Consider the following 16,849-nt stretch of genomic DNA (forward strand, 5'->3'; position numbering starts at 1 on the left):
TAAAATATACATGACAACGCTTGATGCGTTTTAAACCCAAAAGCCGAAAAATTGTAAGGAATCAAGTACTATCGCACCTTTTTGTGCCTGGTACTTGACTTCCACGGGATTATTTGTAAGATACTAATCAAAATTTTACCTTTCAGATTATTAATATTAATAAAATTTTCTTACAGGTCCTAATCAATAGTTCTTACTTTCAGGTTTCATACTAATTCAAATTTTCTTACAGGTGTTAGGTCTTAGTTCTTAGTTTTATTGCTAATCAGATTTTGTTCACAGGATGTCCCTGGCTACTAATATACAGTTTGTTTTCTGATTTCAGGAATTCAAATTCCGGAACAACTCAAGATTCTTTCAGATACTCAGTTTCAATACTAATCAGATGTTGTTCACAGGCTGTCTCTGGCTACTAATATGCAGTTTGCTTTCTAATTTCAGATATCTGAACTCTCAAAAAAGTTTCTCGAGTCAAATAAATTGGAATTGATACGAACATTTCTTGGGTTACAAAAATACATGCCAATTGCTAAACCATCTCAAGGCATTCATCGGCTAAAAATCAACCGTTTTACCTTTACCTTTCAGATTCTCAGTTTTAATATTAATCCAATGTTGTTCACAGGCTGTCTCTGGCTACTAATATGCAATTTGCTTTCTGATTTCAGGAATTCAAACTCCTGAAGAACTCTTGGGATTCTTTCAGATTCTCAGTTTCAATACTAATCAGATGTTATTCACAGGCTGTCTCTGGCTACTAATGCAATTTATTTTATGTTCCAGCCATCAGCATGTTGCTTACTTTGTTTTCTATTTTTCTATTCTAGAAATAATATGGCTTCAACCACAGACTGTTATCTCTACATTTTGACAGTTAAAATTATTTTACTTAACATTGCTCTTTCTCTGTTTGCAAAAATTCAATTTAATAATAATATTCTGATTACTTTTTTGTATGTTCTAGGTTTTATGTTCCATAAATTAATTGATAATTGTGTTTTTTCGTTGCAGCAATTTCATCTAATATACTAATATGTTAATCGCTTGTTTGTATGTTCCAGGTTTGATGTGTTAGGAATCAATTGACAAATGCTTTTTCACTTTTCAGAGGCTGTGCCATTGAAACACAAATTTTTTATTGCTTGATTCTATTCTTGATAAGGATGTTTAGTAATAAGATGATTGATAATATATAATGATGATCATGATTATCTACATGTCTGTTCTGTTCCATGTTTCATTGTTTCATGTTTGATGTGGTACCATGTCTTGTAGGTGTTTGTGTTTTATGTAAACGTGTGTGTTGTCATGTGCAAGTTTCATTGTCCATTATTATGTGCTTCTTTTTAATCGTGACAAACACAATTTATTGCTATGTGATTTAGGATGAAATTTCTATGTCTAGAATTGATATTTTCTTTTCTCAAAGAATGTCTATTTTTCTTTTTTTTCTATGTCTCATATTTTTACAGGTTTAATTCTATTAGACTGGTCCATGAATGGGGCCCAACGACAGTGATGGGTGTTTGTCATTGTGGTTTGACCAAAGAGTCTAGCCATATAGCAGTACATCTTCATGTGGGTTTCACATGCGGCATAAATTCAAATTCACCGGAAATTTATCTGATAATGGCGGACTAAACAGCGAAGAGACATGCGCGCCTTACAAACACAGACCTATTCTGTATACAGTTATGTTGCAAACATATGATCCAAGCGTACAGATGCACAGGTAAATTGTCAGCCCCACGTGCGTTCCATGAAAAACTTAATGATTTCGAGGCTTGACCGTTGATTGAAGAATTACTTCGTACATTGAAGGACTTTACAAACACCATGAGCCCAACCAATCTCAAAGAATCGTGAGTGATCAATTCTTATTTTTTCTTCTTTGAGTAACATGTTTGCGTGACTGGAGCTGAGGTTATATTTTATTACATGCGTCGAATTTATTTCCAGTTACGAAGTTGAATCGAAGTATGGACCATTTTTCACCGGAGGAAATGTCGAGGTCTGTATCATATTAGATTGCCGAATTAAAAATCTCTAGGTCTTGTTGATATCAAAACGTCAGAACTTGCTAGTGAAATTGTTTCTAACCACGATTGTACTGAACATTTCTTGCATTGTCAATTTGTATGAAATTATGTAGTGCAGAATAAAAGATTGCCTGTTGACAATTGTGCAATAATTTTTTAGTGGAGCTCCGATGGCAAATCATTCTTTTGCCAGAACGGTGGATCTGTGCATGTTTTATCCTTGGCAACTGGACAAGTTGAATGCACCTTAGGAGATACTTCCGCTGAACAAAGCGATGATGCCATAAATACCTTTGCAATAAATCCCAATGGTGAAGATGTGGTTACTCAACATAAAAGTGGGCTTTTCAAATTATGGAACTGGAAAGGTAGCGCACAAAATCATTTGTTACAACTCCAGTTCAAAACGTTGAATCTTTTTGTATGTTGCTAATTCTTAAAATACTCTTTGCTTCTTCTGTGGGTAGAAGTAAAGCTCAAGAAGATGTGGAAGTCAATTCATAATGGGCCCGTTGCTAAAGTCACTTTTTCTGGCAGTAGTCATTTAATGGCAAGTGGCGGTAGCGATGGTAGCGTCAGATTATGGGACCTGCTTCATCAAGCTTGTACACATAATTTGAAGGGTGTGGAAGGTGTTGTAAGGTAAGTCTGCCTTTTCCTTGTTCTCTGCGATTTTTGTGCTTCCTAATTGGTTCATTCTGTAACATCAAATTGACATAGGGTTATTTGTATTAACTATTTTTGTTCGTTAGATCTGCTTTTTTTGTGTCGGAACACTGAAAAAACGCATTGAAATAAACAAGATCAACGAGCGTATAATTGGTTAAAGTATCCCAATCTTTGTTTCAGCGTTTTAGCTTTCCATCCACAGACAGACAAAGAGCTTATATTTGCTACTGGAGACAACACAAAAATATTTGGATGGAATTGGAAAACTGGTCAGCAAAAGGTAGCGCTTTATGGGCATTTCAGTAAAATTACATCGCTGTCATTTCACAATGATGGAGTCCATTTAGTCAGGTAATTACTGTTTTTGAGTCGTTCTATTCTCTAAAACTCCGGGAACATGGAAACATTGCTGGCGATTGTTAATGCTGTAAAATTTACATGTTCATATTTATTTAACATTTTCGCTGCGTTCGAAAGAGATGGTACCTCCACTAACTGTTCATGTCTTATCAGTGATTATTTACTCATTTTTATAGTTCTGGAAGAGACAAAGTATTAATACTCTGGAATATTTTAGAAGGAAATATAGTTCGTACCGTTCCCGTTTATGAAAGTATTGAGAGTACGTTTCTTCTACCACCAAATAGCACCAAACTCATAAACTCGAACCAATCTGCGGGCGTCTGCGTTGCAGGTGCAGGAGAGAAAGGTAAAACTTATCCCTAATGAATGTTCTCATGATAATTTGAACACGAATGAATTTTCCTTAAAGAAAACTTTGATCTCAAATCATTGGATTACCGGATATTGTAATCAATGACAAAAATACCAAACAAACACTGTCTCGTCGAATTTCGATTATTCAAACTGACCTGCTAAATTCTTTAGGGGTAGTAAAAATATGGGATATGAAAACTGGAAACACAATTTACGAGCAAAACAATTCTCTGGTATCAGCTTCCAAAGAAGAAGGCGGTCTCGCCGTAACTCAACTTTTATTTAATAATGTTACCAACAGTTTTGCTGTAGTATCTACCGAACACAACATAATTATCCATGAGTTGAATACCTTTAAATGTGAAAAACAGGTATGTTCAAATGAACCGTAGTGTATCGCGTGAGTTTCATTTGTATTTAAATATGTTACATGGATTTGCAATCTTTTATTTTCAGTTAGTTGGATACACCGATGAGATTTTAGACATTGCATATTTGGGTGATCAAGACACACATTTAGCAGTAGCAACAAACAGTCCTGATATAAAGCTTTACGAATTGAATACAATGAATTGTCAGCTATTACGTGGTCACACTGATTTGGTTTTATCTCTTGCCACTACGACAATAAATCCCAATTTGTTACTTTCTTCGGCAAAGGTGATCTCTCATGATTCCCTATAAAAATGACTGCATTGAATCTCATGAAAGTAAATGTGCTTAGCTTGATCTCATCATTCTTTCGTAGGATAACAGCGTAAGATTATGGCTCATGGATGAACAGACATTTGAAGTTTCATCAGTCGCCCAGGCTGTTAGACACACAGCATCTGTTGGATCAGTTGCCATTTCAAAAACATCAGCGAAATTTTTTGCCTCTGTTAGTCAAGATATGTGTCTTAAAGTATGGGATTTGCCGGAAAAATTATCATCCGCTGGTGGGTAATTGCGAAATATTAATGAGGCTATGTGAAAACTAAGTGAATTTCTCATATTGTAGAGAAGGAGAATACATTGACCGTCCGTTGCACAGAATTAGCACATCAAAAGGATATCAATACTGTAACAATCTCACCAAACGATAAACTTATTGCGACAGGATCTCAAGATAAAACGGCCAAGGTATATTTTCTATTATTCTAATATATTATTTTGATTTCATGTACACTACTTGTAAGTAATCGCCTTTCACAGCTATGGACTGCAGATGGTCTACAGCTTGTAGGCGTTTTGCGTGGGCATCGGAGAGGAGTCTGGTGCGTAAGGTTCTCACCGATAGATCAAGTACTCTTGACTACTTCAGCGGATTGTAGCATTAAATTATGGTCGTTAACCGATATTTCCTGTCTAAAGGTACTGCCAATCTCAAATAATTCCTCACCTCTCTCGAGGATACTGGTAAAATAAGATTGATAATATCTTGGGAGTTTATTAGACACTAGAAGGACATGAATCGTCTGTTCTGAGGGTTGAATTTCTATCTCGGGGAATGCAGTTGATCACAGCTGGTGCAGACGGGCTGCTTAAACTCTGGAGCGTAAAGACGTCTGAGTGTATTACCACTCTAGACCACCATGAAAATCGCGTATGGGCACTTGCAGGTAAGAAAATATGAACCACATTTGACCTTGCATGGACTAGAAAATGAATATTGATTCATCGTACCTGCGGGCTTGCGTTATAGTTGTCGGTATTGACCTCATGTTTTTTTTTTGTTTTTTTTTAACTGTCATAGTGTCTCAAAAAGAATGTCATGTCATAAGTGGAGGAAGCGATTCGGTGTTGGTTAAATGGAAGGATGTTACCGAAGAAAAAAAAGCTGCAGCCGCTGCAGAAGCTGAACGTTTGGCATTGGAAGAACAGAAGCTTTCAAATTTACTCAAAGCTGATAAATTACTCGCTGCTTTGAAGTTGGCTCTCAAATTAGAACGACCTTTCCAGGTTTTAAAGATCATCGATAGTAAGTAATTATCCAAAATATCGATCGCTTTTGCCAGCCAACAATTTTTCAATCTCTTCGTGATAGGTGTTTGACGAAAAACACATTTGATGTTAACTTTCATAGACAATCACTGCGTTCTTGTTTACAGGTGTTATTAAAAAAGGTGAAGATGGTCTTAAGGAGACGATCCATGAATTAAAACCATTGCAAAAAGAATCGTTGCTCAAATGCGCAATAACATGGAATACGAATAGCCGTAATGCTCAGTCAGCTCAGGTATTGTACCCAATCTCCAAATCTCATTCACAAGAGTGAAAATTTAGTATTTTAGGAATATTTGAAAAAGCGCTCACAATTGAATGACTGGATATTCGTTTGATAGTATAGCGCTATCTTGTTTCACGGTACAATTTCATTATGTGTTTTAACGCATTGCAGCTGGTAATAAATGTGCTATTGGATGAGATCAGTAGTGGAGAACTCGAGGTAACTGGTTTAGCATCTTCTCTAGAAGCTATGATTCCTTACACGGAAAGGCACTTCAAACGACTTACTCAGCTTATGCAGGACCTGCATTTTCTTTCTTACACAGTTACTTGTATGCAGCCGCATAGCAAAATAAATCCAAACTAATTATTACGAATTCTACTTGAAATAAAATCTTATTCCATTAAATACAATTCCATATTTCCGAATTTTTGAAGACAATTATGTTAAATATTTCTTCCCATTTCCTTCATCGAGGTGAATAGGTACGAATGGTCGACATCCGCTTTTTCTGCTCATTATGCAAACAAACTCATCACTTATACGATCCAAATGACTAATATTACCGTATGTTATCTTAATTAAACGTTTGAATTCCAGACTGCCCTGGGGTACTTGGGATTTTATAACTTGCGCACGTGACTCACCTATAATATTCATGTGTTGCAAAACATTTTCGTTCGTTGAAACATTTATTCTTACGTATTTAATAGCCACAAAATTCAAAATTGAGATTAGACACGTGACACGCAGTTATCATAAACAGTAAAAAGAAGTGAAGATATTATGTGTAACACCTGACTCATTCATTTTGACGATCAATAGAGGTGATACATATTTAATTTTCAGATAATTCAGTGATCTTCATAGTTCCGCAAGCAAAAAGACTAATGGTGTAAAATATTTTGAAAGGGAGGCAAGTCAGAAATGTTTCTCATCCCCCTGATTAGTACTAGACTCAATCTTATGAGATTCTTCTTCGAACTGCCATTAATCACGGTTATTCCTCAGAACTGTTTAATGCTGGTCGAATTGCATGAGAATCACCATGTATGTAATTACTGTAGAGAGTACCTTGAGTAGAAGAAGCATCGATCACTCGAGTGTTGATATCATAATTCATAACTTTCTTACCAGATATATAAAAGTATAATCAATGCTGAAGAGACCGCATGCTGTGAACTGAACCTTTTGATGTAGCGATTGGAGAGAAAATGTGTTAATCTGAAAAAAAATTTTTAATCATTAATTCAAATAATAAATTCATAGGTAAATTTCATCAAGAACGCGAAGAATTTGAGCCAATTTACCGCTGTTCGATGCTCAGGTATCTTAGCATTTATCTTGTGCACTAGAACGGCTACTTGGTTGGTCTAGAATGGAATTATTTAACGTAATGTTGAGCATACGTGTTTAGAAATCATGCGGCCGAGGAGATTTTGGAATATGTGGTACCAAATTTTCATTGACAGTTATGACAGAAAAACTTTTAAAATTCCTAGTTTTATTTTATAGATTTTTCCATACCGGGCAATGATACTTACTTCATCTTGAGCCCCATTGCAGCAATACGTTACCATAAAAATGGATAGAAGCTGAAGCAAAATTCCTAAGCAATTTCCTAGGAGTATTGTCCACTGGCATAGGTCCACTGAATCTTTCATGCATGGAATTATGAAATATGTTCCAACTGCTATGAAAATACATGAACTTATCAAACTAACTGTGACTGTAAGTGAATATGATTCGTTGACAGCCTTAGTAATTTCGCAAATCAGATCGTAAATTACTGACACATCCCAAACTCTATTATCAAGCGTATCGTGGGTGAATCGTGAATTCTCATAATCATGATCAATATATGGTATTACACTCAGATTTGACTTTGTAGCTGACTTAATTATCTTCGATACGTAGTTGTTGAGCTTAGAAGAACGCAGTTTCAGAGAATACACAATAATTGAAAATTGAAGTAGCATAGTGAACATCATGATCGATGGTACAATCCATAAAGCAGCATGAACTGTATAAGGAATGTTTGATTGATAATAGTTCAGATATTGAATAGTATAGACGCATATCATAGTTGTCAACAATACTCCAATAGTGATTAAATTTATTTGAAATTCTTTCTTATAATTCACACGTTCTCCCAATTGAAATAAAAGGATGTCAACTTTCAGAATATCTTTGGAAATTTCAAGAAAATATTTTTGCTTAACGGTAACCGACAGCAGTATCGTGTAAAAAGTCATCTCCAACACAATGAGCCCCATCGTATCTAAAAACCGTGAAACTCCTTTGTAATGATTGCTCATTACAGGATTCGAGGCGTGATAAAAAACACTCCAGCTGTAGAATGCAGTTAATGTCACAGTAAGCATCCTGACAAATACACATTTTCTGATTTCCAAACTACCATTCACTTCTCGAACCTCATTTGGCGATAGTCCGACCATCTGCCCGATGAAATTCACTATTTTGAACGATTCAATGAACTCCTGATAACTGGGACGATCTCTTTTCAAATTTACAATCTTTCTCGCGTAAGGCATTTTTGATATTTTTGCAATTGCTCCCTGCGTTCCTCACAATCATCTGAAGTCTATCGTGCAAGAAAAATTACGGATCATGACTTGAAGGATTGATTATACCGCGCTGTGAAAAAAACTAATTTTCATCGTTTTCCATCAGCATAAAACTGACAATATTATTCGATTTGATTCCATCAACGTATTAATAATACAGATGATTAGTGACAGCACTCAAATTGATTACATTCTCCTGACAGTAAACTAGAAGCTTAATGTTATTAATGCATTAGTCAACAATGTTTCACATGGAACATAGATAAGTTTCATAGATCAATTTTGAAATGAACGCAGGTATATCAACAGTTATTCTTACAAATATACGGAGCAGTTATTTGGATAAATTTTGATTTGCTAAATGTTAGAGCTAGGTAATACTTGTGTTTTATTTTTCATTTTTACGTAGACGTTATCTGAAAAGGTGAGAAAGGTCTCCAGAGGGAATGGACCCATGAATTTGAACAGCCGTAGACAGAGGTATTCCTTGAATGCGTCATAGGAACTCGTTACCTTCCGTCTTTACAGGTATTTCACGCAATCACTAAAACGCATTCGACGAAGCAAAAATTGGGAGGTTTTAGAATATTTTCAGAATGTTCCGAATTGACGTTTGTTTTTATATAAGCGCCTTATCTCGTTTCTCGAAAAAATTTAGGGCGGAGTGTTAATTTTTATACTTTTTACGGCGTTATTTCACTCTACATTCAATGAATTGCAGATGGTGATAAACGCGTTAATGTAGACGAGATTAGCATCGGATAACTTAAAGTCTGCGGTTTATCATCTAAATTTGTAAATGAAATTTTTTATGGAAAAAATCAAACGAAGAATTTGCTGGATTATGCGAATAATTTCTCCACCTGAACGAATCACTTCGAACGATAATAGCTTCGTGTTATCTCGTCACAAAATCCTGTTTACTGTGGTTCCCCATTTTACCCAGGATTTTTCAACGTCTCGATCTGAATCATTCGCGTGATATTTGCATCTTAATTAACGAAATATTTTTGTATGTTGGATAATTCACCATTACGCCGAATTCCGATATCATCGTACGCCCTCGATTTTCACACATTCGCGTCCATCTTGTAGAGTTGAAATTCATCTTTAAATTTATCCGTTGGTAGGTGACGAGTATCTACACCTTTCTGATACCCCTTTTTGTCGATTGCTATTGCACCTGCCAAATTGTCTTGCCACATCACAATGAATCCGGATGTTATTCACCGACTAGTCAGAGGTTGTGTGATATCTTTTGGAGTTTGATGATGCTAAGAATAGATCCTCGAATACTTTTCTTGTTCTTCTTATGTCAGGTTGAATAAATTTGCACAATTTTTATTTGCGGGGTTGCATTGTTGGCGGCACAGTTTCTCAATACTTTATTCATGACATACCTATAATGTAGGTGTTATACCTCTTTTTTACAATTTGCACAATTTTTATTTGTGGGGTTGCATTGTTGGCGGCACAGTTTCTTAACAGTTTATTCATGACGTATAATATAGCTGTTACGGCTCTTTTCTTATCAATATTCAAAGACGAAGTAAAAAAAGTTTATAACATGTTCTTTTTTTTTTTTTTTTTTTAATTTTTTTTTATTTTCATTAATTGATGGAATGGGCACTAAATTGCGGTCGGGGAGTATCTATGGCCTCGGAATATCCTGCCAATTCGGTCAGATCGTCGTAGCTCATCGTTTTGAAAATAATTTCTCCACCGTTCCGACAGTAGAACACTGAAATTGTTAAAATCATTATTTTAACTCTTCTGCTTTTTTCCAACTCGATAAATTAGATTAGGCCGAAACAAAGTTTACTATGATAACAATTACTAATTGTACCCACCGACACTAAATGATCTGTGAAAACGTCTGCAGCTGTAATCCTTGAGCATACTGAGCTGCTGCCCAGCCTCGTGTTTCAGTACGATTGTGTGCTCTAAGCAGAGAACTGTGCTAAGTGGGAGCTACGTTTAGTTGTTCATATTTCTTGCAAGCTCGCCTTCCTGAGTATCAAACGCTCTGTGTGAAAAACCAGCCAGAGATAATCTGACTGCCGCGAAAGAAGCTCAAAATGGCTTGTCGGGAGAGATGCATAATTTTTTTGGCGATCTTTGTTCTATTTAAAATAATGTGTTCGGTGGAAGCTGGTGACGTGTAAGTCGATATCATGTTTTCTTTGTTATAAGTAATATTGGTCCAGTTGACTGTCCGCGTATTTTCAAATGGGTAGCATCAAACGATATTCAATAATGAAATTTTTCGATCGCGGCTACTTTCAAATAGTGTGTAATACCCAACGATTCGTGTTGTAACGTTCTTGACGGACGAAAGATCCCCAACTATTGTAATCACATCGAGTGATAGAAGATTTCGTCGATCGATCTCCGCCTGTCTAGATCGTGCCTTAGGAAAATTTGTATATCCAATGTTGTACAGAAATATAAATATTAAAAATAATATTCCGTCGTTCTCTCTGTCTTGATATTTTATCATTCGTCGTGTACTTCAATTGTTGTAAAGTTCCTGTTTCGATTTGATAAAAACGTGCATCGTTTTATACGTTCATATATGATACAAAAGAATAATATTCAATCACAGACCAAATCTCGGCGAGTGTACAAAGATTTGTTATGATCAGTCTGAGAATGCTCCGCTACATCTGCACTGTCTTCTCACTAGCGAATTTCTGATGCGTTTAAATTACAGAGTCTTGACCTATTGCTAACGATAAATTGTCGTCGATATTCATCCTCAATTTCTAGCTTCCATCTTTCTCGTTGGAACGCATCTTTCAATGGCACAGTTGAAGCCATTGGAACCCTCGATACAAATAATATAATATGTTGGTAGTTACTCGAAAAGAATTCCTACAAGAACTTCCTCGTTATACTAATAGATATTTATGTCTGTTGTATTTTCATGGTCACATCGAAGATTATTATATGTTTCAAACCACGAGCTCCGTCGAGTGATACGATATACTCAAATCGATCTTTATTGAGTTTAGATCTTTATATACCCACGGAAAATGCATTGTAATGTCAGTGGGTTTTTGTCGAGAAAAAAGATAGATCGGAAAGTCATAAACTAGTATTTGTGACCTGGCAAGTTCAAGAGCAATTTTTTTTTTTGTACCGGTACAAAACGGATACTTTCAAACTTATCAGAGCACGACGGACATATCTAGCCTTCGTTCAACCCCATGAACAAAAAGATTCCTAAACCACGCATACGTATTGATAGACGTTAAGAAACTAATAACGGATCAACGGCAGTTTCCTGCAAAGTATTTCTTCGAGGTGCAGGGGATCTGCGTAACTTATAAATTCTCTCAAATTCTCGTCTGGTTGTAAAGTTTTTTTTTTTTTTCTTCCAATTCATGTAAAGTTGTTTTTTATATTTCTTTAATGATCTGATACACGAATACCTACACCTCTGTAAACATGTTTGGCATGTTCGTGGGTATTAGACCTTCTGGATTTGGGTGAAAAATGTAATATCTTTTATTTCGCAATTTTTGCCAATAGCAATTAGGTTCACCTGTGCAAACAGTATGGCCAAAACTGGAATGTCACCCCGGCGAGTAACATAATTGGAACTTGTAATATGATCTTGAAATACGTACACCGACGTGTGTTTAAAAATACTCATCGATAAACTTCCCTAATTTTTGTTAATTTCTTTTTATTCAACTTTATATTTCGTATCATTCGTCGCTCTACCAGAATTCATTATTTTAAACCGTGGCGTCTGTTATTGTACCGTTCATTTCGCGTAGCTGAACAATGGCAGTTATACCTCAAAGAATGCAGTTCTTTCAGTTATTTTACGTAAAATTTTCTTGAATAGGGTGGTGGCATTGTAGAGTTATTTAACTCGAACAAATGTGGCGTAAAATGGAAACACTGGCTACGTCAGATACAGGTATCAATAATTCATACGAACGAACCAATATTTAGCATTATAAATTTCCGGATGTGAGATAAAGATGAGAAAATTTATTAGGTCATATTGGTTTAACGAGCCTTGAGCAAACAGCACGTGCTTTTCAATACTTTGAAGCGAATTAATCTTTGTATGCATTGAAGTTTGTTTTATTTAACAACTTGGTAATATTTTTATTTTTTTTTTTTTTGATATTACCTCCGCACAGCATCAATATAAATAAATTGTAAATTCACTATTAAACATGTGTGCTGAAAGTCGACTACCGAGTCTAACAACCGACAAGATATAAGATGTTCTTCTCTCCGCTGTTATCTTTTGATATACGCGGTAAATTAAACAGGTTTATTAACACACAGGCCGCCGTGACGCAGCTGCTATTGTAGTCGAAAACAATAAGTTATTTGACTTCCATTACGGCCGGAGTTCCAATCGCCGAGATAATTCGGCTGGAAGTTTCGCAGAGATTTTTAATTATCGATCCTTCCCCGGCGAGAAGAGCTATCTCCAGTTATCTGGAACTTCTCTCACGGACGCCGAACGCGTTATCTGGTTGTTCGGGGGATTAACGATTACCGTAGCGCTTGCCTTAATTCTTCGTCAGATTGTTAATTATTTTCTCCACAACACCCTCCGATTGTTCCGTACATGAGTATATACATATATTATCCACGTGACTAGCTCGGTCATGTGCAGAAGTTTATGTAAACGACATTTATGTCATCTGCGAAGATACAATACGATAATGAACCATTATTTCTACGGAGGAACTTACTGAATATTAATTTTATTATTGAACACTCATAGCGTCTTACGTCCCCATATTTCTCTCCTCAACGTTTGTGGCAATTCGAGCTTGAACAAAATACCTAGAAGTATGAGTATAATTCTGTGTGCACAGTTAATTATGTACCTACAAAATAATTGTATTTGCCCCGAATGAACATACGGTGTACAAAGTAACGAACAAACCTTATTCAACACGTATATTTGCTGCAGGAGAAGTTCTTGTTCCGCTCTGAACACGGCAAACATTTTAACACAGACGGAACTTTTGGTGGAATTAACGAACGACTGCCGATACGATAAATTGGTTCGCCCACCCGGTGAAAATAATGCCAGTGATCCCATCGTGGTATCGTCCCGAGCGTACATATACGCCATACAATCGAACATGGCTAAGACACTGGTAACTAATTAGAGCAGCATCATTGTCGGATCGGAGAAACCGATCGGGTCATTGACGAACGATAGAGAATCAATATCAACCCTCGTAATGTACCCTGGTCGGCTCGAACCACTCTACCTACCCGGTATGACGTTAATTTTTATTATTGCAGCAGTTTGATATTCAAATGATGTTGCAATTTCGATATCTCGACAAACGATTGAGGTTTGCCGAAATTGCGCCGAATTTTACTCAAATAAATGGTGGGCAATCGGCACACGACGTTATTTGGACACCTTCGGTTCACGTAGCGAACGAGCGAAGTTCGGTCATAATGGGTAACGGTGTCAAAGATTTACTCATATCCATTGATTCATCGGGCGTCGTTATTCTCAATACCAGGTGAGCATGGGACGCTACCGTTTCAAGTTTATAAGGCTTTTCTCCGTTGACAGAATTGAACAATCGACTCACAGAGTTACTTGTCTAGCATTTGACGGAGAATAGCTGTTACACAGACATTAATTCCAGTTATGTATCATTTTTCAGATTAGCGGCTACACTCAACTGCGGTTTGCGGCTCCAAAAGTTTCCGTTTGACGTTCAAGAGTGTCCACTGACTTTTGAGAGCTGTACGTCGATGTCAGATATGCCTAATCCAGATCATACCATGCCACCGTTCTTTCATAGTATCATTTATTTAAATTTTATGCAGAGTCTCATTTGATTCTCTTTATCAGGGACTTACAACATTCAAGAAATGGAGCTAGAGTGGGATGAGAATCCGATTCTCTTAGCGGATGAGCTTCACCTTACCGAGTACAGCCTTGTCGCAAACTGGGTCAATAAATCCCAAGTTTCGTACACAGTTTCGCAACAACACTACGGTCATTTCGGTACGCCTATACTTTACGTTTTGTGAGAAATTCTCCGTTTTGTTTTTTTACCTGATAACATTCAATTATTATACTTCGTTCCCGCTTTCGGCGTTCAACTATTCAACGACGAACCGGTTGTCATAAAATTCTCGTTGTTGCAGCCGGAAATTTCAGCTCTATAAGTATCACCTTTAAACTTGCTCGTGAGATGGGCTTCTTCATCATGGATTATTACATACCTTCGATACTGATCGTCGTCATCTCATGGGTATCCTTCTGGCTGCACATGGACGCCAGTCCACCGAGAATCGTTTTAGGTATGATTCTTCTTGTTTTCGAAAAATTGCGTACCTATCCCCTCTACTTTTTTTTTTTTTTTTTCTACTTCGCTCGTCACGCGGGATGTATTTATTTCGACGAGCATTTCCAGCGGCAGAAGTGCCGTCCGTTTTCAACTCATTATCTTTCAGGGACGAACACAATCCTGGCATTTATGACACTTGCGTCAAAGGTGGAAAATTCACTGCCGAAGGTGTCGTACATCAAAGCCAGTGAAATATGGTTTTTGGGTTGCACTATTTTCCTGTTCGCCGCCATGGTCGAATTCGCATTCGTCAACACTATCTACAGACGAAAGTAATGATTCATTGATGTTTGAAACGTCACTATCTACCACCTCTATTTTCTAAAATCTTATCGTCACCCGCAGGAAAAACGTGCCCCTCAAGAAAGTTAACAGCAAGTACATTCTCAAGTCCACGTTGACGCCGAGGCTTGCCCGGAAGCAATTTCAAAAGAATACCACCGGACTAGAGCGTTCGCGTTCTTGGTCCTCTCTCGATCACGAGAACGCTACCGAATCGGTTTATACGAGTCAAAACTACTTGACCGTACACGTTAGTAAATTTTCTACCCAGAAGGAAGGCGTCCGTGCTCCGGTCGTAGCGCGTAACGAAAGTTGGCTATATTTTCTTTTTTACAGAGTTTCCCAAGCAGCATGAACATTCCTTCGGTAACCATCGAAGATGACAAAGACGCAGACTCCGGCGGAAGTATCGTCACACTGGATACCGTCGCCGCACCGCCACCGAAACCGGCAAACCGTCGTCCCACGCTTGCTCAACTTCACAACTTCACGACTATGACACCCCAAGAAATAGCCCAGTGGATCGACAAACGCAGTCGAATAGTATTCCCCGTTGCCTTCCTTATATTCAATGTTCTTTACTGGTCGTTCATATGGATATGAAATCGGCACTTCCGAAGAGTTACCGAACGATTCCTATCTCCTTTGCGGAAAGACCTAAACTTCAGGGGCGAGAGAACGGTTTATTCTTTTTTTGTTTTTATTTATTTGAAACTGAAACGTGATTCGGGTCGTAGCCATTTTTGCGAATTCGCAGCATCAATCGAATGATACTTACAATGTACTTACAATTAGATCGCAGCTTCGGGAACGTTTTCGACTAAAAATTAAACTGTAATCAAAGCGACTAACGAGTCTTACGATTTTCCTATCGCTCCGCGCTGCGGTGGACGATTATCGGCTCATTGCGATACGAATTGGTTTTCAAATTTTTCCCTAATACACTTTTGCGTTACCCGAGTGTCATGAACGTGTCCGAGAGAATTAAAGTAACCGCTCAAATACTCAGACGATAAAGATTTAATTAGGCCGCTTCCCTTGCGATGCCCAAGGATATTCGTTCGCGAAAATAATGCACATTCGGCCACCGTGGACGTTGAATGCGATCGATATGGCATTTGCGTATTTCAGTTTGTTGGCAGATGTACATAACGATGTGTCCTCTTTGGTTCCCTACACGAAAAATAGACCCGGTGAAATATTCGCGTGGTTTCCTATGCCTATCATTTGAATTGTACGACGAATTCGTTCCGAGAGCTATTCGTGTTTATTGAGAATAGCACAACTCGTATAAAAGTATTTTGCTTGATTTCAATTGCCATATGATGTATAGATTATTGTAACAGTGATTAAGAATTATCTTCTACCCTTAATAATTTCATATCACGATAACACTATTGAGAATAAGTATCACTAGCGGTACGTGTATGAAAATTCTCGAATCAGTATTTTTATAGTGAATCCTCAATCAAAAATCGATAATTGCCGAGCCATGCCGATGCGCGTATATCGTATTGAAAATATGCGAATTGTTTCGATACTGGCGCGCGATGGGCAGCCAAAGTGATGATTTTATATTGAAATGTATTCAAAGTCAGAGAGGCAAATCTCATACCAAGGTTTCTATTAATCTACACCTATTTGTATACGCTTAATTATTAAGTATGAAAATATATTTAGAATAAGAATAAATAATTTATTTTCCAACATGATATCGTTGATACTGAACTGTGCGGAAAAATTTGCGTCACCGACGATTCCGCTGATTTATTGTCAGGCTTTTCAATGTGTTTTATTTTTCACCAGCCGAGAGAGGGCTCCGATAATGTAAATACTTTTATATTTTTCGGATTTTCATGTATTTCGCAACTCGTCACACCAGCCGAATAATTCATGTATTCCAATGTCGCCCTTCTCTCGTGCAAGAAACTCACATCTGTAAATTAGAGAGAATTAGAAAAGGCTTCGCTCGGTAGGTTTATT

General features: G+C 37.1%; 3 protein-coding genes across 3 annotated transcripts; 2 read left to right on the forward strand and 1 right to left on the reverse strand.

Moving 5' to 3' along the window:
* The first annotated feature begins 62 nt into the window (after positions 1-62).
* On the forward strand, positions 63-6,062 carry LOC105686162 (transducin beta-like protein 3). The gene is made up of 15 exons (XM_012400786.3): positions 63-1,862; positions 1,960-2,011; positions 2,200-2,407; positions 2,507-2,681; positions 2,889-3,059; positions 3,245-3,417; positions 3,597-3,796; positions 3,882-4,085; positions 4,174-4,363; positions 4,426-4,547; positions 4,620-4,778; positions 4,861-5,026; positions 5,161-5,385; positions 5,516-5,643; positions 5,806-6,062. The coding sequence occupies exons 1-15, from the start codon at positions 1,837-1,839 to the stop codon at positions 5,998-6,000; spliced, it is 2,394 nt and encodes a 797-aa protein (XP_012256209.2). The 5' UTR covers positions 63-1,836; the 3' UTR covers positions 6,001-6,062.
* On the reverse strand, positions 6,011-10,213 carry LOC105686163 (gustatory receptor 68a-like). Its single transcript, XM_048652081.1, has 5 exons — positions 10,073-10,213; positions 7,179-9,963; positions 6,945-7,007; positions 6,769-6,858; positions 6,011-6,708 (listed from the first exon to the last, which is right to left on the reverse strand). The coding sequence occupies exons 2-5, from the start codon at positions 8,187-8,189 to the stop codon at positions 6,652-6,654; spliced, it is 1,221 nt and encodes a 406-aa protein (XP_048508038.1). The 5' UTR covers positions 8,190-9,963; positions 10,073-10,213; the 3' UTR covers positions 6,011-6,651.
* Positions 10,153-16,578, forward strand: LOC105686234 (pH-sensitive chloride channel 2-like). The gene is made up of 9 exons (XM_012400875.3): positions 10,153-10,383; positions 13,174-13,363; positions 13,515-13,744; positions 13,892-13,974; positions 14,083-14,238; positions 14,382-14,537; positions 14,691-14,856; positions 14,930-15,116; positions 15,203-16,578. Exons 1-9 carry the CDS (start codon positions 10,301-10,303, stop codon positions 15,467-15,469), a joined length of 1,518 nt encoding a protein of 505 aa, XP_012256298.2. The 5' UTR covers positions 10,153-10,300; the 3' UTR covers positions 15,470-16,578.
* The last annotated feature ends 271 nt before the right edge of the window (positions 16,579-16,849 follow it).

Source organism: Athalia rosae, chromosome 3 (genome assembly GCF_917208135.1).
Source record: "Athalia rosae chromosome 3, iyAthRosa1.1, whole genome shotgun sequence".
NCBI classification, from domain to species: Eukaryota; Metazoa; Arthropoda; class Insecta; order Hymenoptera; family Athaliidae; genus Athalia; species Athalia rosae.

Coding starts and splice junctions, on each gene's coding strand:
- LOC105686162 (XM_012400786.3), top strand. CDS start 1,837: ATGAGCCCAACCAATCTCAAAGAATC. Junction 1,863..1,959: donor CCAACCAATCTCAAAGAATC/GTGAGTGATCAA, acceptor ATTTATTTCCAG/TTACGAAGTTGAATCGAAGT. Junction 4,086..4,173: donor TGTTACTTTCTTCGGCAAAG/GTGATCTCTCAT, acceptor ATTCTTTCGTAG/GATAACAGCGTAAGATTATG.
- LOC105686163 (XM_048652081.1), bottom strand. CDS start 8,189: ATGCCTTACGCGAGAAAGATTGTAAATTTGAAAAGAGATCGTCCCAGT. Junction 7,008..7,178: donor GCAATGGGGCTCAAGATGAA/GTAAGTATCATT, acceptor ATTCCATTCTAG/ACCAACCAAGTAGCCGTTCT. Junction 6,859..6,944: donor TACCTGAGCATCGAACAGCG/GTAAATTGGCTC, acceptor ATTTTTTTTCAG/ATTAACACATTTTCTCTCCA.
- LOC105686234 (XM_012400875.3), top strand. CDS start 10,301: ATGGCTTGTCGGGAGAGATGCATAATTTTTTTGGCGATCTTTGTTCTA. Junction 14,538..14,690: donor TCCACCGAGAATCGTTTTAG/GTATGATTCTTC, acceptor ATTATCTTTCAG/GGACGAACACAATCCTGGCA. Junction 14,857..14,929: donor AACACTATCTACAGACGAAA/GTAATGATTCAT, acceptor CGTCACCCGCAG/GAAAAACGTGCCCCTCAAGA.